Here is a 25,371-nt window from a genome sequence, read left to right as displayed (position 1 = left end):
CACAATGTATTGTGGAGAACATTTCAAAAAGCTATTAGTATAAAATTTCCTTTCATTGCGTTTCCCCGATAAATTTGAATATGCCTTTTCTCTGAGGTGTCATTTAGTCACAAAAAAGTCTTAAAATGCTTAGCGCGATATAGCTGTCACCGCGGAAGATGGATCTGCCGTGTTCCGGTGTGAAAAAGAACTCCAACTGGCTTATGGGTTTCGGAAATATATTGACAGTAGATTTGAGGGGTCGGCGGTTCGGGACTCCCCCTCTTATTTTTTCTTTTCTTCTTCAACCCCAACTGATATTTTTATTCGATTAGTAACCCCAGAGGTATTTTTAGGCGTTTTTGGCGTTTTCTTTCGAAGCAAGTGATGGTTGTACTTTCGACGTATTATTTCGTCAATTTCGTTGACTCGATTCAATCCGCGAGTTTTTCTAACAGGGAAGGTTATCAAGTACAATTCCACTACCGGTAAAAATTTTCAATTTTAAAAATATGTGTTTTTTGTTAAAAAATATTTACGTACCGCTTTAAAAAAAATCCTTCGATTTTTAATATGTTGTCGTTGTTAAAAGTGAATATTCTAATTGGAGTCCGATTTATAAGTTCGTTCGTAGATGAGCACATCTTGTTGGTTGATCACTATTAGGATGCAGGTTCTTAAATAAATACATTAAGAAAGTCTTCCTAGAATTAATTAGTATAGAACGAAGTTTTAGTTACGCTGTCTCCAGCGACCGTAAAGACTTATCAAATTCAATCAGTAGCTTTCGGCAGCTGAATCTTTCAATCCCCGTAGAGCGGTTCAACCCTTCTCGCGTCTCTCTCTACCCTCCCACTGTACACGAGAAACCCCCTGCCCCGCTAATTCCACCCCTATTACAAATCCTCCCCATGTCGGAGTAGGTTCCGGGCTCTTGTAAGGTGCTTAATCCTGTCAAAACACAGGGACCCGTCTCCTTGAAGATGTGTCAAAATCCCCCGTTAGTACCGTTTCGCATGTGTGATTTAATTTAAATGACTTATTTGCGATTACATGACATAAATATTTTAAACTTTTTTGGGTTGAAAAAATCTTAAGAAATGCTTCATTATTATCGCTAAAGTAGCTCTTGAACGTATTCTGTTTTTTTTTGCACCACAACATATCAAAATATCAAATTATGGCGGAGCATGACAGAACAGCACACTTAGTTTGAGAAAAGTTACATTTTAATTTTTGTATTGTACATTACCTCACTCGGATTCAAATACGGGATCCCCGTGCTTGGGAAAAATGCCGAGCAATTGTGCTACGAGCCCGTATAAATCAATTGGTAATCAATTTAATTTCTTCATATCTCTAACTGTCTTTCATTAAGTATGTTATTTGATATTGAATACCCACAATATAATTATGATCAAACTGGTATTGGATTCTCATTAGAACTTCAGAACTAATTTCATATATTATAATAACTTTTGAACTCCCGACAGATATAGCGGGTGACCTTTCCAAAACACATACGATCCTTGTCTAAGCCATATCAAAACCAATCCCTCAACTATACACGAGTGCATCTTGAGAAATGTTCAAGATGTTGGATAAATGTTGGCTAAACTTAACTGTTTCCAATATTGTTGGGTATCCTAGAGCAAAACGTAAGTATACACACTTATACGTACATGTTACGAACCGACTAGTGTTTGATTGGCTTCAGAAACACTCCTCGTGTTGAGGAGTTCTGACAGGCAGTGATTGAGGAAATCGTAAGGATATGTTTCAATAACATTCGTAATTACTTGTTTGGTATATGGTGGGCTGAATTTCAAAAGGATCAACGTTCGTACGATCAAGTTTTAATAAAAAACTCAGCTACGAACGTGCGAGTGTACCGTATTATTATATATTACACGCGTGCATCACATTTATTTACATTCATCGATGTTTACAAAAATACTCGGTTCCCGTTCAAGTATCGGAATATCGTTGCGAATGCTGACATTTTTATCAGTGTATATTAAAATGTACAGACATTAAAAAAATATACGCATGACTGGACTTTATCAAAAAATATTTTATAAATCAACGTGGAAATAAAATAAAATAGATTACAATGTATTTATGTTAGGTATCAATTAAAATATTTCGATTGGGTTTCAATTATAAATTTCTCGGTATTTTGAATGGAAATCTATCCTGTACAAACAGGCGTGAAAGAAAAGGAATGTTTAAGTCCTTAAGAAATTCAAACAGAAGGATAATGCGTGGTACCACGGTAGAACCCAACTCGGAGTGGGTGATAGTCACTAAACAGCGGGGTTTCTTCCTTCGCGAGTGTGGTACAAAAGGCATTTCAATTTAACATTGATTGATACAATACGTTTTTTTCGTTTGCTTCTAACAATGGATTCGTATTCGAGACGGCTACGCCGCACCATAGCCTACTTGCTCCAACAAGAAACCCGCTGAGCTCCTTACTACCGAATTGGTATTCACGAGAGAATGAAATATGGAATCGGAAACCAGCCTTGGTCGTTATTGTTAATGCCGAGCTGAATCCAGTAGTTGCTAAGTGTGTTTGATTAATGGTTCCTCGACTGCAAAGTGATCCCATTGAGGCTTAAGTAGATTCTCGTTCTATTATTGTTATTATCGACTCAGAATCAGATATGGAAAAATAAGTTTTCGAATTTTGATTGATGCACCGAGTTCCCGTGAAAAGCAATCTGCTTCATAATAGCATTCGTGAATGGCCCAAAAGGCGTTGTGTGCTTCCATCAATCGTATTGTTGAAATGTTACACTTCTATAATGAGACGAGGGGATATTGTTTTTAATGACACGTTGGTTTTCAGTCTCGATGTTTTGACTATTGCTAGAAATAATTGACTGTTTTTTTAAGGTGCGAAATAAAAAAAATCAAGTATAGGGAGTCCTCGAATTTCTGAGTGCATTTTTTCGTCGCGAGGCCGCGGCTAACTTAAAAGAAAATTATTATTCATTCGACTTGTCTAAATGTAAATTGCCGCAACATCAACCGGGTACCTGGTCCCGAACAGAACATCGCTGAATAATGGAAATAAATTTCAACTATGAAATGCAAATTCCCTTGCTCACTTCACAGAGAGTCGGACCTTCGAGGGAAAGCCTCCATCCCGCTTATAGAGCTTTTACTTTGGCAATAGAAGAAGCTTTTGCCATCCCCCAGTAAAAATAAATTATATCAGACATCATAATCAAGTTGTCAGTGGCTGCTGTATTTGAATATAAATTATTTTCACGGGAACATTTTACGGGTCGGGAGCGTTCCTTAACCCTTTTCTCTCGCGGGGGAGTTCCAGGGGTGGCGGGTCGGTACTGCGTACCTATACGCGTTAAAAGTTGTTCGCCATCTAAACATAGACGAACTTTGAAAGCTGCTTTAGTTTACCTTCTAAATATAGCTCGAAGGCTTTTCATATTTGTGGTCACAAGAAAATCAATTCTTCAAATCGACTAACTTGGGGGTTGTTTTGATGACCAAACTAAATAAAATTCTCATACGTTAATTGTTTTATTATACCTAATGAAAAATCTTATAATTCTCGGGTAGAGAATAACTGGTTTATTATGGCGTCAAATGTCCTACACGACTATTACATCTTATTCAATATTTTTTTTACTATATACTTTGTAAAATTATTCATATCCGTACTTTTAAAACAATTTATTGCTTTTCCAGGCCTGCATCTTTTTTGTTTTTTTACAAAAAAGAAATATTTGCGTTCTTATGATTTACCCAAATATTAATTTTAAGGCCGTTTTCAACGAGTTGTAAATAACTCACTATTAGAAAAAGGGAATTAAGTTGGGGTAGAGTGGGAACCAAACCACGGACCTTTGATCCGTGAGCCCGAGACACTTGCCACAGGACCACAACCCGATTCAACTTAATGTTAAGGTAACCAGTCCAGGGTGCAGCTGTCTAACGAAATAATACCGTAAAAAATGGAATTTGAAAAAACTGCAAATCAAAATCTCAAACAAAAACAAACAAACAAACCATCACGCCGTTTCCCCGTAAGGGTAGGCAGAGAGGATAGAACGCCACAACACCCTATCTTTGCATACAGATCTCGCTTCCTCTACATTCATACATCTTCTCATGCACGCGCGCCGATTATTCCGACTTTTGACATGTCCATCTTTAAGTATTTGTTGGATTTGGTCATGCCATGTCTTTCTCGGTCTTCCTCTATTTCTGCATCCATCAACATTCGCATTGTAAATATTCTTAGCCGTTCTCTCGCTGTCCATTCGTTCTACATGTCCAAACCAGCGCAGAGCTCCTTTCTTGATTTTGTCGATAATGCTTGTCTCAGCCTTACATAATGTACGGATCTCAACATTTGTGCATCTATCGTACATAGTTTTACCTCACATTCGCCTGAGAGATTGCATTTTCAAAATCAAATCTCTTACTTATTTATACCCGCACGAAATACCCAGGGTACTCACAACTACATGACAAGACGATAAATATTTTAAAAATAAAGAAAATGAACAAACGAAATATATTTTATCGCTATACAAGGTGGCAAGATAAAACTGTTTAAAATACCCCTTGGGTTAAATTATAAATTAGATTCTCGATTGCAATTAAACTAAGGTTTTTTTTGTCTAAAATGGTCTAGATCCCGTAATTTTAAAGTTGTATCGATAAAAAACGTGATTTAGTACCGGTATGATTGATATGGCTGTAATTTCAGTTTTTACAAAGTAAACCATACATCCAGATCACTACCCCTAACTTCCTTTGAAGGATTATTTAATAGCCTTTTCTTTTCTCATAACAAAATATCATCCCAAGAATCCGGTTGCAATAAGGTGCACCCCGCGGGGTGAGATCACTAAAATTGTAGACATATTACCTACCTCAAGTTTAATTAAATTTAGTTTCATCAGGACAATAACTTTTATACAATATATTAGAAGAATGCAATATAGTAAATAAAAACGTAAATTTTTACCATTTTTTTCAGTTTGAATTACTTAATGATAATGACATAATATTTACTATATGTCATTGTATTAAATTTTTTTTATAATTTTTCAACTTGAATATAAAGTATTGTGGATACTTATGAATAAAAACAAAACAAACTCATGAAAAGAAGAAAAAAAAAAAAACATTGGTTTAAGGCATTATTGTTTTTTTTTTAACAAAGCGATATTAACAGTTTCAAAAGGAATAAAGGTGTAAGTTTGAACACGAGTACTTTATAAGATCAAAATATATGTGTGCAGTGGACCTATTGAGAATCTGTAAATTTGCACAATATTTAGTTCAGTAGGCCTTATAATTAATTGTTTATGTGTTTGAATTTTTATAAATAAATAAAAATATTTGAAAATGAATGAATTGATTAGGCAACAGATAGAAATTTATAAAACAATCACATTTATAAAAAATCGAAAACTATCGGAAATTGGAAATTGTGCTACCAAAAATTAGAATCACAAAAAACCCCATGCAACCCATTTTAATAATAAGTAAAAATATACATATCTAATGGTGTATCCATTCTTATATGCACTAAGAAAATATAAAGTTTTTTTAATTTCACCTAAGCAAGGGAATGTATCATCCCGGCATCTTTACAGTAAGACTAAAAGCATTTAGTCGTTAAAAATTACAGTCTTGCAATCATAACGGGATTTATTTAATGGCTTGAGGGTTACCAGGGGTGCGGGACTATTAAGAGGTAGTGAGGGCAGGTTTTCCTGAACGGTTCACCACTCTGTGATGGAATATTCCTTAGCATACATCTGCTACCCTATTCCTGACCATATTTCCTAATTACCGTAGCATTTTCATCGCGTTCTTTGCATCACAACTCAATAAAAACTGTAATATCGCGGAAGAAATACAAACGCTAAACGCGAAATATTTATTTAAAAGGGTGTTTTTACGCTAGAATATTTCACAGTAACTGGACTGGTACCTGAAGCGTAAGACTGATCATCTTACCTTATTGTAACTATTGTAACAAAAATGACAAAGATACGCTGCGATTGGTGTACCAATGCAGTACCCTATGCACCGTTATGCGCGGAAAGGAAATGATGATGATGAAACGCGATAGATTTTTTTTTTCTCTATAAATCAATTAAGGGATAAGTGGATGGTACATTCAAATAGATGTATGTACTTTTGTGTTTGTGTTATAAAATATGACTGACACGAAAAATGTATTTATTTATATCACAGACTTTGAGGTCTGTTGAGAAAATGGAAGTCTAGCCTACTCTTTAAGGTCACAGCGTTGGATTGATCATCAGCTTCGTTTATTGGTTGCTTTACACACTGTAATATTCACCATTTTGCCTATAGGTAGTTGACTTCCACATTCCCGCATGCCGTTTTTCAATTTTTTATACGTGCTTGGTTTAGACCTCAGAGTAATAATTATCTAGAGAAGCCCTTAAGCTCTTTTGCGTAGAACAAAAGCGTTCCAAATTTTTGTTGGGTTTTAGTTTGGTTTATAGTTTAACAACAAACGTATCATGGACGGTTTCGGTTAGCATACAATTCTCAACGCAAGTACCTACGGCATATTGTATTGCTGTAATCTGTAGCTAACTTTATGGTCGAAAATCATGGAATGGGTTTTTCTCCGTATGGGCGAGGTTTTATTAGGTTATTACTCTAAAGTTATATATCTCAAGATATATTTATGTGTATACTTATTTTTATTTTTTTTATTGTTATTATTATTACTATTTAAAAAAAAAAATTGACAAAATAATTTTATTTTATTTAATATACTTATATTTTGTACCACTTTAAGAAAAAAATACATAAATTCTTTTCCTTTTAAAATTTTATCTGCACACATTGTTTAATTATTTTTTTTATATCTAAATATGTTCTTTATACAATACCGCTGTGTTATGTATAGTATTTATGTAACATAATACTTTTCAATTTAATTGAGTTTTTCACATTATATTGAAATGTTTATATTATTTTAAATTTGTATCTTTTTAATGGAAAAGGCACTTCGTGCTGTGTATATTAATAAATAAATAAATAAGTTTAGACACTATATTTGACAAGTACGTGGATTTTTCACAGAAGTAAAAATATAGTGAAAACTAGCGACATCTATTGTTGAAGCCAAGAATGCCCACACTAAAATGTTATTGTGATAACTAGCTTTAAAATGATGAATTATTTATTGATTGTGTTATTTTTATTTCAGAATGCGAGATGAGAGAGGAGACATTGACAGAGCATTAGCCTTAGACAACAAAACGAGAGAAGGATCACAAAATGGTAGGTGTTAAACATGACTAATAATTAAATTTTTAAAGTAATCCGGGTATTTCGATTTATAGACAGCATATTGGTAAAAAAAATATCATTTTCTTCAAAGCGTCCATTATGGTACATTCCGAAATTTTATCAATATCATCTCACCTTCTCCTTTCCCACTTCACTGGTAAACCAAATACGGCGTTTTTCAAATATCTGTTACACGAACGCAGAGTGATAAGTCCTACGCTTCAGGTGCCAGTTCAGAAACAGTAAAATTAAAAACCTTAAAAATCAATATTTGACGTCCACCCTGCCGGGAATCGAACCCAGGGCCTCAAGAATGGTAGACGAACGCGTCAACTTAAGGATCATAGTTCCGAGGTTCGAACCTCACTCTACCACAACTTGATTCCCATTTTCTAACAGTGAGTTATTTACAACTCGTCAAAAATGGCCGTCAAAATTGAAATATTTTGGTAAATAATAAGAATGCAAAAAATATTTTTATTCAACTTTTTGTACGTAATGTAAATTGTACGTTAACGGGCTTATTGCCAAATGGCAATTTCTTCTAATTAATCAATAAAATAATTGTATAATTCAAGTCACAAAATATATTCAATAGAAAATAATAATAATAAAAAAAGCTAAAGATAAACAAAAATAGAAATAACTGTATTTGTATATAAATTACCTTTAATCAATACTAATTCCTCAATGCGAAAAAGGAATAAAGAGAAAAGGAGGAATTCTTTTAAAACAAAAATAAATTGAAAAATAAACCAAGTAAAAATCCTGAATAAGGAAATCGAGTGGAGAAATGTTCGCCTCGAAGTGTAGTGGTTGGCGCGTTCGCCTACCATGATTAAAGCCCAGGGTTCGATTCCTCAAAGGTCGATATGAAATTGTGCATAACGCAGATTTATCCAAAACGTTTAATTGTCCTGGGAGGGCACCTGGAGCGAACGACTGATCTCCTTACCTTCCTGTAACATGTGATTGAGATACGCGGTGCATTTGCTGTATCAATGTAGTGCCTGCACCATTAAGTGTGGATAAGTGTTTGATGATAATGATGATGACGAACTTACTGTATTCTTCATTCCGCTCGGATTAGGAATTTAAGGAATATACTTACTTTCGTAAAAATTTAACTTGTGGCTATGATGTCACTTGAGTTTGCATAGAATACAAGACTCGTCACTCTAACTTGTAAAACCACAAACGGTAAAAAAATAATATTTTGGCGTTTCCTCTAAGTGTAAGGGACTTCAAAAAATAATATACATGTATGTAAAACTAGTATATTTGTACAGCGTTGTATTATAATTTTATTGAATGTCGAAAAAATAGCTTCGCTCCAGAAATAAAAACTGTTTTTACTCTTCTTGTTAAGTTGCGCCGACAATATCTCTCTTATTAAAAAAAATATATTTTGTCGTATTTTAACACACCTCAATTTTATGTTTTCACGGACAATTAGTTATTAAAAAGTACGTGTACATTACGTGTGGTCCTGTGCCTAGTATCGTGGACTTACGGATCAGAGATCCGAAGTTCGAGCCCCGCTCTACCACAAATTGATTCTCATTTTCTAAAAGTGAGTTATTTACAACTTGTTGAAAATGGTCACAAAAATTGAAATATTTCGGTAAATCATACGAACCCAAATCTTTCAAAAAGTGTTTTTTTATATTTTTAATTTATATATCTGAATTTAAAAATATGTCGTATTTTACTTATTGTAACACGACGTTACAGCATCGTTTGCAAAGGGATTTTACGAGTTAACAGCTATTTTCATTAATTAGTAAATATATTTTAAATACCATAAAGTAGATACCATCTGACCACAAAGGACCATGACGTAAAGAATGACGGATATTCGCGATACGAAATGAAGTTGAACTCGAAGCCCTTTCTCGACTGACGAATGTGACGTCATTAATAACCAACCGCGGTCGAGTGCGATGGGTTGTGTGCGATCCAGTGAATTGATTATCTGGGTTTGGTTCCCAACGATGTGTATTAGCTCACGCAAGTAACATATACAAATGAATTACAATCCAACTTCAAACCGAATCAACTAAATCAAAACCGACGGATTTCAGATTGTTTGAAATAAAAGGGATATATTTTTCAATTTAAATTATATGGAAAGCAATGTTAGTGTCTACGTCCAGGCGGATTAAAAAAACAGTAGATATTACATGCGTTTGTTTACCATGTTTGAGGTCCCTGGTTCAATCCTTGGAAGGTCGTTGTGAGAAATTAAAAAAAATCATACAAGGTGTTCTTTAAACCCTGTCACATCCGAATCCACTATGATCAGTATGAGCAAGAAGACATATTGGCCCATTAAAATATTTTTTTAGAACGAATAAAATTTTTAAAAATAAAACGTCAAAAAAAGCAAATGGTTGCTTACTTCTGCAGGGGTAAAACGAGGAGGGGGAAGAGGAAAGTCTGACACTGCGCCGCGCTCCCTTCACTTCTCCCCAGCAGAAGTAAGCAACCATTAAAAAAAAAAAAAATTATTTAAAAAAATAAATTGTTCTAATTATTTAAAAAAATATGCATAGGGCACTGCATTGGTACACCAATCGCAGTGTATCTTGATCATTTTTGTTACATGAAGGTAAGATGATCAGCTTTAGGTACCAGTCCAGGGACTATGAAATATTCTAGTGTGAAAACACCTTTTTAATAAATATTTCAAGTCATCCATATCGGGAATCGAACCCGAGACCTCTTGCATGGTAGGCAAACGCGCTGAACACTGCACCACGAGGCCGACGCGACGTCACCATTACGGCGACTCAATAAAGTACGGCATTTGTTTCCTACACTTAACTGTCAATATTACCAGAACTTCATGAGCGTACAAAAGTATCTTCTTAAGTTGACAATAGAATAGTCAAAATGCAAACAGTATAAAAAAATCACATGTTTTAACATACATAATTTCAACATATTAGGAGAGACTAAATATTTTCAAAGAGCCGACAATCATAATAATTATTCGATTTAATCGTAGTTTAAAAGTGGTAACTTTTTATTTATTTATTTAAATTTACCGCCAATAGGTCTATTACCAAGTAAATGGACCCGCGAGGTACTAGAAAATAAGTTTTTTTTCTTATTTAATTTCTTGGTTTTATTTTGAAATTTCACCTTCCCTCATTGAATACGAAGAGAAATCTATTTCCGCTGTCCTATATAGGGGTCAGCAGTTACTACAGAATGCACCACCTACCCTTGACAGACAACCACCCCCGTCTCAAGGCCCACAGCACTTCAATGACAGGCATGTATCTTTTAAAAGGATGTTTAAATCTAGAGATACTGTGTATTGCTATAGTGCTAAAGACAAAAAAAAAAACAAAAAATACATTATTAATAACAGTTAAATAAAAAAAAAATTAAGTAAGTAAAGTATTCAAATTAGTAGAGGGAATTTCTGGGTAGAAGTTTTTTGTTATAAAATATATTTTTTAAGGTTGACAGTTTAATTTTATTAGTTTGATAGTTTTTTTATCTGTTTTATCGCTCTTATTGTTGGATTTGTCAGGTTTTAAGAAGTTTAATTACATATACACAGGCTGTGCAATCTATGAAATCTAAGGTGTATTTTATAAAAGTAGTAAATTGTTTGTTACGAAATTATTATTTTAATATTGAAAATTATGATTGATGGCTTTTTTCATATTGAATAGTGTTTTACATTTAACTAATTAGTATTTGACGCGTTAAGTTTAAATTCGGTTCTTATTGAAAAATCTTATAAAATCGTTTTAAATGCATTACAAGTGAAACGAAAAAGTAATTATGGTCATGTTTTTTTTTTCAATTTTAAATATTTTTATAAATTATATATCGTATTTCACTCGTCAAAGTTAACATTATAATCATAATTACAAGATATCAACTATTTTGAATTACATTTGTTAATATGGCCAAATGAATCTTGAGCTATCGTAATACATTCATTATTTTTCTAGGTTAAACAAAATAATACCGTATCACTAGATTTGAACATCGTCGACATTCACGTTTGGCAATTGTGATAGATGCAAAATCTTTGGCTCAAGTAGAGTCTGTTGCTTTCCTGCTTATCTTATGCTTTTTAAAATGAAAAAGATACATACCTGTACCTTTTTGAAACACTGCCATGCTTGTGGTTATTATAATGCTTTCTTAGAAATTCGCAAAATAGATAGATAAACTAACACCTTGTAACAAAACCACAAAACATTCAAATTTTGTAAGAACATATCTACAACAATAAATTGCACATATCATATGGATTTTTTTTTTAACGTACAAACCGTACATTTACATAACCCTCAATTAAAAAACGTCATGTAACGTTTTTATTTTCATCGCGCTCATACAATAACACGCGTTTATAAAATGAGAGTTCAAAAACATAAAAGGTGAAATACAAAAATAAATACATTAATTTATATTTATGTTGTTTGTTTACAAAAAAAAAAAATAAACATAAATTAGCACAATTCATGATGAACTTGGCAAAAATAAATCGGGCTTTTGTGTTTGACAAGTAATTCACTAATATTGAGGTTCCATAGTATGTAGATCTTGATTTTAGTGATAAATATAGAATAGCATATCCAAATTTAAACATAAAAATTACCTCCTTGAAATAGTTCTCCTCACAAAAAAGTTTTTAACAGGAAAATTCGTCGTTTATTCTAACGTATCTGAGATTTAGAAAATAAAACATTAGTCTCCACAGTTGACACGTAATTCTGCATTGCCTGAAAAATTCATTAGTACAATTTATAAAATTTTATTTCTCAAATTATCATTTTTAATCCTTATCTGTTCATCACAATAAAAAATTCTGTACTTTAATAATACTGTCACTAATTTAAGCGTTATTTCTTTAACATATTATGAATGCAAGCATGAAGCTCAATTATTTATGTATTGTTTTATACATACATCAAATCTTTATTTAGATTAGATAACATACACATATTGCGTTTGTAGAACGTAGTAAAGTTATTCCCATCGCTAACAGTACAAATGTTTTACATTTCAAATGGATTCAGATCTCATTACTCTTTCCTTTTTCACCCCAAAGTAAACGCCTGGTCAATGAATATTTTATTCGGGATGACCGCATACCATCCAATTAGTTAATTAACAAAAAATAACAAACATACGCGGTGTTTTCTTTGGCCCAGAATAAATTCTACAGAGTTAATTAACACAACCTATGTATACACCTGTGTTATTCATTTCTTTAATTTACAGTGATTCCCCGTGTGTGTTGATTGATTGCAACACGGGTTATGTAGAGTTTTGTTAGTACTCTCTACGTGAATTTTTAATTTTGTTTTGTTTTTGAGCTCTGTCGAGTAGTAGTACTGAGTAGTACTGAGACAAGGTTTAATGACTTTTAACACTTTAACATGTTATGCGATAGCATGAAGCGTAATGTTAAACATCTTAGCTTCATTAAATTATGACGCCGTAACAAAAAAACCTATATAAAAAGAACATAAAAATAAAACACTTAAGCGTTTATTGCAGACGGTATTCTAATAATTTGTGTGACAATTTGTGTTCAATACAATATAGTCCCTTAACGTTAGTTGATATGTAAATAAATAAAAAAATAAAAGGTTGATATATTTATTGATTGATAATACAGTTTTAAAATGTTTTTTTTTTATTAAATGCATTATTGTTTTACAGATTTTTTTTTTTTTACAAATTAAATATTACATTCAAAGAAAATTTCGTGTGTCCCTACTCCATAAGATTGTTTTTCTTAGAAAAACATCCAACTTTGAGTGATACATGAGTTGTGAATGTTATTTACCCAGTGTGTAAAGAGATAGCATTTAACCAGCCAATTGACATGTCAGAAGCTCGGTATATACCAAGACCATATTCTTCTATCAACAATGTTCACTATTTCTGTTTTAATTTATTATTATTGGCAAATATTAACAATAAAATAAGACGTAATGTTTTGATTACTGTTAATATAATATTAGTATGACAAGCTGAAATATTTTAATACAAAATTCTGTTGAAAGATGGCTAAATATGTAATGTCATTTTTTATGGCATATTGAGCTATGTAAATCCCCTAATTTTTATACATTTTGTTCAAACGCGCTATGGCGAAAAACAATATTAAACAATCAAATGTTTAATGCATCTATTGAAACTAAAATTAGGTTTGAAAACTTAAGTTAAAATTTTTAAGAGGCCATAAAAGCAGTCCTTCAAAATTGATAAATAATGACTTGATAAAATATTTTGCCATTTTAGACAGAGTTATTGCTTTAAATATAATTAATATCAATACATAAATATTTTTTTCTTTTCCTAGGTTCCTCCAACGGGCACAGTCCTGTCCTGAACCTGTCGAAGTCGGGGGGCGGCGGCGGCGCGGCGCACGTGCCGCCCGGCGCCGCGGCGTCCCCCGCGCGCAGCGACGCGTCCACGGCGCCGCCGAGCGCGCCCGACGCGCGCGACCTCAGCGACCGCGACAACCTGAGCGACGACAACGCCAGCGAGGTCGACGACCACGAGGACAAGGACGACCACGACGGCCGGTATCACGGTAAATGGATGTTTTTGTTACGCACTTACTCACCTTTGTAGTCATTTGAACACGATCGTGTACTTTTTCACACATATATTCGAACGTATATGCATTCTTTTTTACTCTTTTGCAAATAATTAAATGCATTTTTTGACCAGGTTTGGACTTTTCTGCAAACATAATATCCAAAAATAAACTCACAGTCGTTTTAATTTGAATAAGTCTCCCACACACATTTGAACTTTGAACACATAAATCATAATTAAATAAACATAAAACCACTTTGTTTTTTACCAAGTTGTTTTTTATTTTTTCGACCGACTGGTTTAATAGCTACACAAGCCTCTTTATCAAGGTATACTTAACTTATGAATTCTATCCAATTCGGCCAGTTGACATTTCAATTGAATACCTAATATCGACTGAATTCATAGTGCTATTTTTTTTAGTGAGTTATGTATTGAAGTAATGGATATTATATATTTATATATAATGTAATATATCACGAAGTTACGTCGTTTGAGATGATTTCATGGATGAGAGTTGTTGTATCACACAGAACCACAGAAAAATATTAATTTATAGTATATATTACTTACATTTTATTATGAACGTTCTATGTAGGAACAAATATATGACATTTTGTATACCTTACCTGTAAATAAAACCACCATTCGCCACCGATACATATATATTACCAAAAAAAAATAAAGTATCCCTCTAACTCTATGAGGCCAAGAACCATGTGTTTAATTGGGATACAACATAATGAAAAGTGAAAGCACGTACATTATTAAATTATAGTAAAAATAAAATAATAAAATGATTACATAAACACATGTTTTAATACACATCTGGACAACACGCTAAACATTATTTAAATCTATGCAATATCTCGCAGTAGTCCCCTGCAAAAACAAAAATCTCCTCCCTGAATGAAACCGGTTGGTAGAAAAAATAAAAAATAAGTGGTTAAAAAAAAGTTGTTTTAAATTTATTTTATTAAAATGAATAACCACTTAGTGCCTCTCATATAAACTTTACATTTACATTATTTTTAATTTTTTGACAAAATATTTTATTTGCATTCATTTTAAAAAAATACCATTGCAAAATTAGGTTTTAAATTTTAATTAAAAGTGAATTTATGAGCGGGTTATAAAACCTACATTCCACTTATACACCAAGAATAAGTCAAACAAACAGAGCACGGTTATAACTATTCAGCAGAATATTTGTGCGGATATATTGTCCTATAAGGGCAACGTCTGTGTTAAGAAACCGATTTGATGCGGTAAAAAAAAAAAAAGCGTAAAAATTTTCCTTCAATGAATATCAACAATATTCCTTCAATGAGTATTAACAATATTTTAAGTACGTCCAAACGTTTTGATAGCGTTCTCAGCTCTTTTATTTCGCAAAAGTAAACAAAGAAAGTATATTCCTCCACATACCCGAAACCGTTTTAAAGATCGCTATTCCTGCGATTTTAATTGGATTTATCTTTACTACTTTCACTGAGAGTCCGGCCACTTATATGGAGTACTTTTGTCGGATATTGTCAGTAATTTTTATGACCATATTGCGAACACGAGTAAACAGATGGAAGAGTTTTTTTTATTTTTTTTTTATTTTATTCAGAAAACATACAGTCATACATAATAAGTAATAAAAACAACCATTTTTAACATAAAAAGACCAATTAAGTTTTCATAAACTATGCAAAAGATATAAACATTAAATGTGACAAAAAAAAACAAAAAAAATAAAAATTTCAAGTGAGAAAAGAATAATTGTTGACATTTGCGTTCTCCATGGAGGTAATAAAGTAAAATAAATAAAAATACCGAATGTACACTCCGAGCCATCCACGCAAACACATGAAAGCACATATAAAATATGCACAAACATATACATTACATGCGGCACATATACATAGCATAAACCACTCACTAAAGAAATGTGGATGTTTAAACACTGGCAAAATGATGAATGTTACACAGAGTGTAAACTAGCCTCACAAATTAGCCAGTGACATATGATAAGCTCTACAAATGCCTAGACTTCCATATTGTCTTCTCGAAAATGATTTTCCTCACTATTGCAATAAATTTGAATTTATCGTGTTTTAAAGCATTCTGTACCATACACACTCACTTTATTCAATACAATGAAATGTTCTGCATCTACAAAGGATTACTGGCTAAGGTTTGAAAAAAATGAATGTGATCATGCAATATTTACAAGTGATTTGTTATTGTATAAATAAAAACAATTGATGTACCGTTTCACTGCTCTGTGATGATAATAAGAACATTGACCGATTCACCGCCCTTATAATTTTTTAGTTTTGGTATTGCATTTAATGCACTTTTTACAGCATCATTATGGGGTTATACTGGCTTTGATAATATTAAATCGTGCATAGAATATTTCTAGATAATTTTCACAATTTTCTTAATGCCCACTTTAACTTTTAACACCCGACACCGATGCCGCGCCAGGAGTCGAACCCGTGTTAATGAAGTCACGTAAGAAGCGGCCACCTTAAATCTAGTAAACTGGTCAGTTTAAAGTACTGAGTCCTCGTAAAGTGAGGCTATATGGCAGAAGGTTCCATTAAAATAGCCATTAAGTAATAGTAGAACAGTGTTCCAAAGATGTTTTAACCTCTGAGCGCTTTGCTGCAAATTGCAAACTCGAAGGCTATGTTATTCTCAGATCAACAAACTTTCACCTTTGTAAAATTAACATTAGATCTTTTGTTTTGCAGTTAAATAAATTATTTTTAATATTGAATGTGTACTTTATTTTTATAGACTGCATTAAAACAGAAAATTAGAATAGAAAATTACCAAATTTAAAATAAAACGTAAGTAAGCCATATTGACTATCAAAAATACCAAGATGTCTAGGATAAGATCTAATAGTTGACAAAATGTTGGATTTTTAATTCGGTTAGAAATTTCAATAAATTTATTTCAAAATATAGTTTTGCTACATTATATTACCGGCTCTTCAACTTAGGGGTCGATAACTAATACAAGGGAATTAGTCCAATAACAAATCTACAAATATGGCAGTGATGTTAGGACCTTATTTGACGCTGACCCTCATTTATAAAAATTCAATAAATTAATTGGAAAATATAGTTTTGTTACATTATATTACGGGCTCTTCAACTTAGGGGTCGAGAATTAATACAAGGGAACAAGTCCAATAACAGATCTACAAATATGGCAGGGATGTTAGGACCTTATTTGACGCTGACCCTCATTTATAAAAATTCAATAAAATATTATAACATTATCAATTTTAGATTGGAAAAATGCCATATAATTTATATAAAGATGTGACTGTGAGATGATATATTATTTTCTCAGATGATTTTGATTCTGACAAAAAATGTGATAAGCCAATTAAAATATTTAATAACTTCAACAGGTTTTAAAAATAAAAATGTTTATTAATCAAAATTTAGAAAAAAAATACTTGGTTAATATTTTAGTGAATGATACGCCAATTTCGTAACTAGAAAAATACACATTGAACAAATATAGTAAAAAAAGAATTTTTCAGAAGTTTATATTAATTAAACGATAAAGGAAACATTAAAGCTTATAAGTACAGAGGGGATTAAATTATGGCTCTTGTCCTCATAGAGTTTGGGATACGTTACTATTATTAATTTTATAATATAATTATATGTATTTGTATGAATAAATAAACAAAGAAGTGTATGCAATTTTAAATCATGCATTTAAGTTCATACTACATACGCTTTAAGTTATAATAATAATTTATTACTCTCTCTAAGAGTCTCTGTCACAGTTTTGTTAACGACTTAACATAAAACACCAGAAAGTCTTTTAATCTAAAAATTCAAACGGAAGCTTAAAAAATATGTATTAAACAACTAATAAATAAAATACTAGTATGTACATTGTTATTATAAGAGCACACAGAGGAATATTAATATTATCTTCATGTGTGCCATATTTCAAGATTCAAAATAAAAATAAAATACGTAAATCAATGTCTTCAATTTTTGTAATTAGTGTTAAACGATGATTTTTATAAAAATATACTTTTTTTTATAAAGCAACTTGTTCACAAACATTTACTTTACTCACTAAAATAAATATTATAATATGTACCTAAAATTTGGAAACCATACCTATTATTTCAGTTTTTTAAATATATCTTTTGTTAAATTCCTAGTTTATATAATAATAAATTCACAGTTTGTAAACATAATTACCTTTAATTAGAAAACTAAAAATTGCCTATAAAGTTGGTTTGTACTGTGTAAATGTTTTCTTTAAATCTGTTTTCACAAGATAAAATGAAAATAGTCTTAATTGAAATAAATTAAATAAATTTAAATAAAATAAAATGAAATAAAATAAAGTAAAACAAAATAAAACCAAATAAAATAAAAAACCATTAAATTAAATTAAATTAAATTAAACGAAATAAAATAAAATAATACGAAATAAAATAAAATAACGTAAGATAAAATAATAAACAATTTAATAAAATGAAATGTACTAATTTGTTTTGTTATTAATTTGATAATTATTAGATATCTTACGCAAAACATGAGCCACGAGATGTTCTAAACTATTCTAAAGGGTGTTCGGATACATCGGACGATCATTATGGATCGCGATTAATAGAGCATAAAATGGAGGGTAATTTGGATCATAAAACTTGCTTTGTATATATTATTGGTTGTAATTTACTCATGGCATATTTTTAGGCCTTACTTATGCATTATGAGAGACAATATAAGTGATAAAAATTTTATTCGAATGAGATTTAAAAAAACATATTTTCTTAATCATTTTGTAAAAAAATAGTTTCTTGTATGACGCAATATATTATAACAATGATAGTTCTGCTTTCATTTCCGGTTTATTATTTAAAAGTTTTTTTCTGGAATGTCAAACTTGCATCTGATTGTAATTATTTTACCTGCATGACACCTTAGAAGTAAGAAAAATATTGCCGTAATTAAGTTGCGGATACCGAATTCCTCAGATTTGTGTTTTGATTATGTCGTTAGTACATACCGTGTAAAAGATTTTGTTTTCTTTTTTTCGCTTTTTATTTTTATTAATTTTTCTTTATTTATTATCTTATTTCTTCGCATTTTACAATAGGTGTATATATATAACTAACACAAAATAAAACTATTGCAAAACATAAATAAAAAATCCCTCAACGGTTTGGCATGTGTGTGGGTATACATTTTATTTGTAATCAAATCAATAATGTTTTTAAAATCAATGTTTCATTTACTATCGAATAAACAATAAAAATCCCTGTTTTAACGTATTTTTAATTTTATTAAAGGGAACTGGAAGAAAACGATAGACGAGTATTTATAAACAAAGATAATTCAAAAACATAAATGTTTGTTAGTAAAAAAACATTGGTATGCGAAAAAGATTGAATTTCTTTTTTAAAAAAAAAAATGTTTTCTATTACGAAATAATAAAATAAAAGCGTTGTTTTATAATTATAAACTGGGTTATAGTCCCGTGGAAATGTTTCGGACTCACGGTCTGAGGCTCAAATCCCACTCTACTACAACTCGATTCCTATTTTTTCTAAATGGTCTACAAATTTTAATATCTGAGTTATTAATTAGAACTCAAGTACTCAATTATAATTTAAAAAAACATTTTTTTTGGTGTTAGAAATGATGTTAATCAATAAATTTTTTAATTTAATTAAAAAATATCGAATTGTCCTTTGAAATACTTTTTACTTGAAGCTTTTCATCAAATGCGTACTTTATTAGGCAGTTTTTTTAATTAACTCAATTTAGTTACAATATTCAAGTCTACATAATGTTGTACTATTTTGGCCCCGAAGTTTTTATTACTTATATTAATAGTTAAGCGTATAATTGTAATGAAGTAAGCCATTTCAAATTAGTTAAAATGTGGTGAATTACATTGTGTTTGTCCCTCGTGGTGTAATGCTCAGCGCGTTTGCCTACCATTCAAGAGGTCTCGGGATCGATTCTCGACATAGTTGACATGAAATATTTATTTTAAAATGTGTTTTATCACTAGAATAATAATTTCATAGTTCCTGGACTTCATGTAAAAAAAAAACGATCAAGTTACGCTGCGATTGGTGTACCAATGGATTTCCCTATGCACTATTAGGTGCGGAAAGGGAATGACGATGAATTTCACTGTCCAGAGTTGCAAGTTAGGAAGTAATTGAATGAGGCGGCGTTCATAAATCAATGTTTCAAAAACAATATAACACTTGGCATGTTGCTGTAAATGAGTGAGAAGTGATATGTTACCATTTTCCCCTAACTTTGAAAGGAGCGCCATATCTTGCGAATACCAGTCGGAGTCAACCGGAGTCAGCCGGAGTCAGCCAAAGTCAGCTTAAGTCAAAAGTCACAGAACACGTCAGAACGACCATTAATAATTTGACGTTCTTGGGCCCCGATTGAACAAGCCAATCAATTTAATACCATACATACTTTTTTGCTAAAAAATAATAACTTTAACGACCAATGTAATAATATGTCTTTTTATAATAGTAGTCATTACGAGGTTCCGGGTTCGATTCCCGGCAATATCGAAATAATAAGTTGCGATTTTAATAGAGCCCGGGTGTTTTATGCTGTAATTTTAATTGTTTTTTATTTATCTTGAATAATAAAATATGTAAACAAGAAATTAAAAAATACATTTTATGAATTTAAGATAAAATAATAATGAATTACAAGTATGAAAAACGTTTGAGTTATCTTTTCCCTATCCGTGCACTGTTTAAATTTGGTGTTTCTCTGTGGGTAGGTTTTCATGCATGAGTTACATATTTTGGTTTATATGTGAATATATCCACATAGGCCATTTTAAGGCATTGAAATGGGCTATCCTCCTCTTTCCTGTTTCTGCCTTTCTTACCTAGCTCCCGAAATAACAGTCATGTTTAGCGGGTCATTTTTGCGGGTCCCGTACCTCCTGATTTAACTTGATATTTTAAGAATGAATCTTTTCAATGAAGCAAAGCCTTTCATTACAATTCACAGTTACAGTAATATGAGAAGGAATCATTACAAATTGGTCCTTCAAACCAATGTCTTAGTCTTTTTTTCCCCCAAAATCTGTTTTTAAAATATTAAATAATTATTAAACAATAACAGGCCTAAATTATTTTCTTCGAATACTTGTATATTTTTTTTATTTTGTCTATAAAATTTTGTGTTTAAAATTTGCTTTATATATTATAATGTACAAGGGTGACAGGAATTCGTTCCAAATCAAATAAACCGGCCAGAAGCTAGCTGTCAAAGTTACAAACGAACTTTTCTGTGTAATGCTGATAATACATGTACAAAAAAAAAGAGATATACTTAGGCTCGAGTAATTCAAAAATAAACTTTTTGGTTTTGAGTTTCGGTAGGTACGAGGGTAAAAAATCTTAAAATTCGTGAATATTTTAATGAACACCGGGCAAGGGTTAAACATAAGTTTTTTTATGATCACGTGTGGAAAAATATGACTCAATTGCTTATGAACAACGTACAAAAGAATTTTAAAAAAACTTAATTTTTAACCGTAAAATATAGTAAACATATTAAGCGCGTGTGTATAAAACGAACGTACAACTGATACAAGACTGAAAATAAAATATTAAAATTTAATTGAAATTTTTGTATTGTACCAACATTCTCAGGTGCTTCTCGCCGGTAAAAGAAAATAATTGATTTATAATTAATATATTAAGAATAATTTTCCATACTGCTTCGTTTGGCATGGCGCGGCGGTTGGATAGTCCGCGTGTTAACTGCGTATAGTCTTGATGTACGATCATCAAGTTCAAAGCTCATACTGAACAAGGAAAGATTACAAGCGAGCATTAATATCGATCGCATGCACCTACAATAATTGTATTCGCACATGTAAGGATAAATCGATGGGAATTAAGGGACTTTGTATTCATTCTATTTCTACTATTAATTTTATTAACGATAATCTCTGCCAAAGCGGATTATTTTTGAATTAACACATCTCGAGAGTAATAAATTTGCTTAAGACGTAATGAAGAATTTGTGAATTAATTATCACAATACTGCAATTGATGTTTATGTAGGCTGTGTAAAATGCGATAATTAAGCATTTTTTAATGATATTTTAATTTGTGTTTTAATGCATAAAAGTTTTAAAAGGTGGTTAAAAAGCGTTAATTTATAAATCATACATTTGACACTCAGGTTAAGTACAAAATTAAAAATTTTAGTTAGAAAAATATTCATATTATATCTATAAGAGTTTAAGTTATATTGTGTTTTTATGCATGTGATTAGTAAAGTATTTTCTGTTTGTACATTTAGGTCTACAATATTATGTTACAAAAAAGCTATTTTCAATCATTTTTGATAATTTTAACCAAATCCTATGTATCATTAGGTGCAGCCAAAAAAGTTTTTATTACGTCATAACAAGTAACTTTCATCATCGTCATTCTTTTTTTTGCATGTAATAGTGCACATGGCACTGCATTGACATTTTAATATAACTACATTTTTATATTTTTTAGTTACATGAGGGTAATTTCAGTTCAGGTGCCAGTCAACATACTTACGGGACTTTAAAATAATTTATTTAAAACCAACTTGATGCAATAATTTTTGCATTTTTAACTTCAAAACTGCTAAACGTGATCTTTCGTGTTTTATCCTCTATGGTACAGATATAATCAAACTGACGAACAGTCACGTAAATCTCTAAGTGAGGCACTTAAAAAATATTATCCTAATGTTTTTTATTGTGATAGTTTTTATGATATATAAATACTATATTTCAGTGTTTTGAATATGTTTTGTTACTTTATAAGATTGTGTTTAATTGATGTTATGTATTTTCAAATTTAATTAAAAAATATACAAAAACGATATTTGTTTGTATGCGGCTAGTTTAAAGTTCATAAAGTCCAGATCAAATAATTTAGCTTCTTGTACAATACCGGCCATGATTAAAACGTTGATATTTATGGGTTAAGGGAGCACTGGGAAGCGTTTTCGATTGCTATCGTAAGACAACAATTAAACACGGATTCGTGTGCAATCAATTTAATATGGTGGATACTCTGATTGCCTTTGCTCGGAACTTGTAAACGATTCCAAACGTCTGAAGAGCCAGATTCACGGCAGCTCTAAAAGAAATAATGAAACATTTGGCGATCGGCTATTAAAAAATCCAGTAAACAATGTATTACGTATGTGGTTGATGTGCCCCAGCTTTAAACAGTAATGTTCATTATCATGCATTTTATACAGGGTTTGGAGTATAAACATCACTGATATATATATCACAATATACAAGTATCGTTATAATTAAGGTGTCTTTGTTTTTACGAGACATTCCGACGTTTCTCCGTGTTTAACATTACTGAGATTCTCCGGGCATCATAAAGTCGCGTTTCATTATTTGTTTTTGTTCAGCTTAAACTTAGAAATAGTCTGAGTAATGAAATGGGCACAAAACTGGTATTCCCTTTTTAAACATTTAAACTAGACATACTGATTTAAATTGGGTTTGAGAGGCATTGGTTAAATATGCTAATAAAGATTTTTCATGGTCTATATTCGTCCTCTGTAATTTTCCTTGTTTGATAAATATAACATATATATTCACTGGGTAGGTACTTAATCAAATCGTTTTTTCACAGCGCAATATTTATACCAAATAAATATCACATTTTAATATTTATATGTTTATCGGATGTTTTAATATCTTGATATTTTCTTGCCCTAAATTTATACGACGCAATTTAAAACAACTGTATTCATATTTGTATGAACAATAATCTTACGTTTTATAAATTAAACTGAAAAAAACTTGTATTTTTTATAGTCACTAGAATTAGATTGTAATGTGTCCTGACTGAATATATTGTTTATTTATTATTATTTTTATTAAAATAATCTCCATCTTTGAGCTGGTTGAGCCAAGTAAAATGGAGACAAAATTAACCAGAGGACACTAGTTACTAATGGTAAAATACTCATATGTTATATAGATTCCCTGAAAATAAATATACTAATGCAACGAATTGAAAAATAAATAATATTTTCAGTCGGTTAAATAAATAAAAAAAAAAATGTACCTCAAATGTGACAAAAACAGATGTGCAATACCAGTTATCCTTAAAAGATCGATAAAGTAGAAATAAATAACAGCGACCATCGAGTTTTGTAAAAAAGGCATTGAAACTAATATTTGATATTTTTTAAACCAAGTTTTTAGCGTGTTTTGGTGAATTTTTTTCCATCTAATCGATGCGTCTCAACACTGGTTTTAAATGTATTGAAATAAATCAAATCGCCATGTAGGGCCAATTAAATAACGATCCTCAATTTCTGAATTACATAGCTTAAAATAAGATTTATCAAAGGCAACCTGAGAGAAAAAGAGAGTGTATAATAATAGTAATAGTTTATCAAAAAAATTACAATATTATTATCTTTTATATTTTTTATGGTAATATGTAACCTGCCTAAACACGTACAACCTATTTAAATCAGACATTTTTTTGTGTGTAGCCAAATAAACAAAACATTTTACTTTCTGGTGAATTTTGTATTTTATTTTACAATTTTATACTCGTTTATGCTTATTCTTTTTTTTTATGAAATAAATTTTAACAAATGTTTTAACTTCTTTCTACTCATGTCCAGTCACTATTTTTTTTCTAACTATATTGTCTCAAAAACGTGGAGTAACATAAAAAAATAGTACTTGCATTATATTACTAAAAATAATATATTCCTTGTTAAAATTCTGGAAAATTAGTATAATTTAAATTAAAAAACCTAAGAGTTTATTCAAAGAAGCACTGGTGTAGAGAGAAATAAATATACAAAGCATGTTTACTATTAATCGATTACAAACACTTTTAGATATTTCATGAAACCCTGGTTCGGTATCAAAAATTAATCAAGCATCAATTAAAAATGCAACTGATGAATTTTGTGGAACGGTCTTTGCCTTTTCAATGTTACAATCCTGGTCTCGAGGAGCATTGGGATAAGTACTGAACAAATCGACGGTGCAAAATAAACAGTCAATGAAATCGCAGAAGATAAATCGATTTCCCATATACACTTCGTTCTCATCGGAGGCAAAGGTACGAAGCTCTTATCCAGCCATAGACCGTACCTCATATAAAGTACATTGTAACCCTTTAAAACAAGTGCCGCTTTTACTTTGGATAATGAACACTTTTAAAGGTTATTTTTTTGCACCACATCAAGCCAGGAGGCCATATTACAGTGGTGAATTACAGCATTGAAAGAACACCCAGGCATGAAAAAAAACGCATTTAATTTTTGTCTACTCACCGGAAATCGATCTTAGTACCTTCAATGCGTAAGTCAAACATCTTAACCACTACACCACGGAGGCTAATAACTCTACAATCATTTTAAATAGACATTTCGATAGGAGTTACGTAAACTGTCG

General features: G+C 31.2%; 1 protein-coding gene across 7 annotated transcripts in view; it reads left to right on the top strand.

Annotated features, from left to right (window-relative positions):
- The window catches only part of dac (dachshund family transcription factor), a 377,714-nt gene that overhangs the window by 211,532 nt on the left and 140,811 nt on the right, over positions 1-25,371 (top strand). For all 7 annotated transcript variants that reach the window (XM_088224353.1, XM_088224357.1, XM_088224355.1 and 4 more), the window contains 2 exons: positions 7,223-7,296; positions 13,652-13,885. In XM_088224353.1, coding sequence (XP_088080479.1) covers positions 7,223-7,296; positions 13,652-13,885 — 308 coding nt within the window. The remainder of the gene's footprint in view (positions 1-7,222; positions 7,297-13,651; positions 13,886-25,371) is intronic.

Source organism: Micrasema longulum, unplaced genomic scaffold (genome assembly GCF_059751315.1).
Source record: "Micrasema longulum isolate JH-2025_06_02 unplaced genomic scaffold, ASM5975131v1 h1tg000280l, whole genome shotgun sequence".
Taxonomy (NCBI): domain Eukaryota; kingdom Metazoa; phylum Arthropoda; class Insecta; order Trichoptera; family Brachycentridae; genus Micrasema; species Micrasema longulum.
Note: the sequence above shows the minus strand (reverse complement) of the source record. Positions and strands in the feature narration are given on the sequence as shown.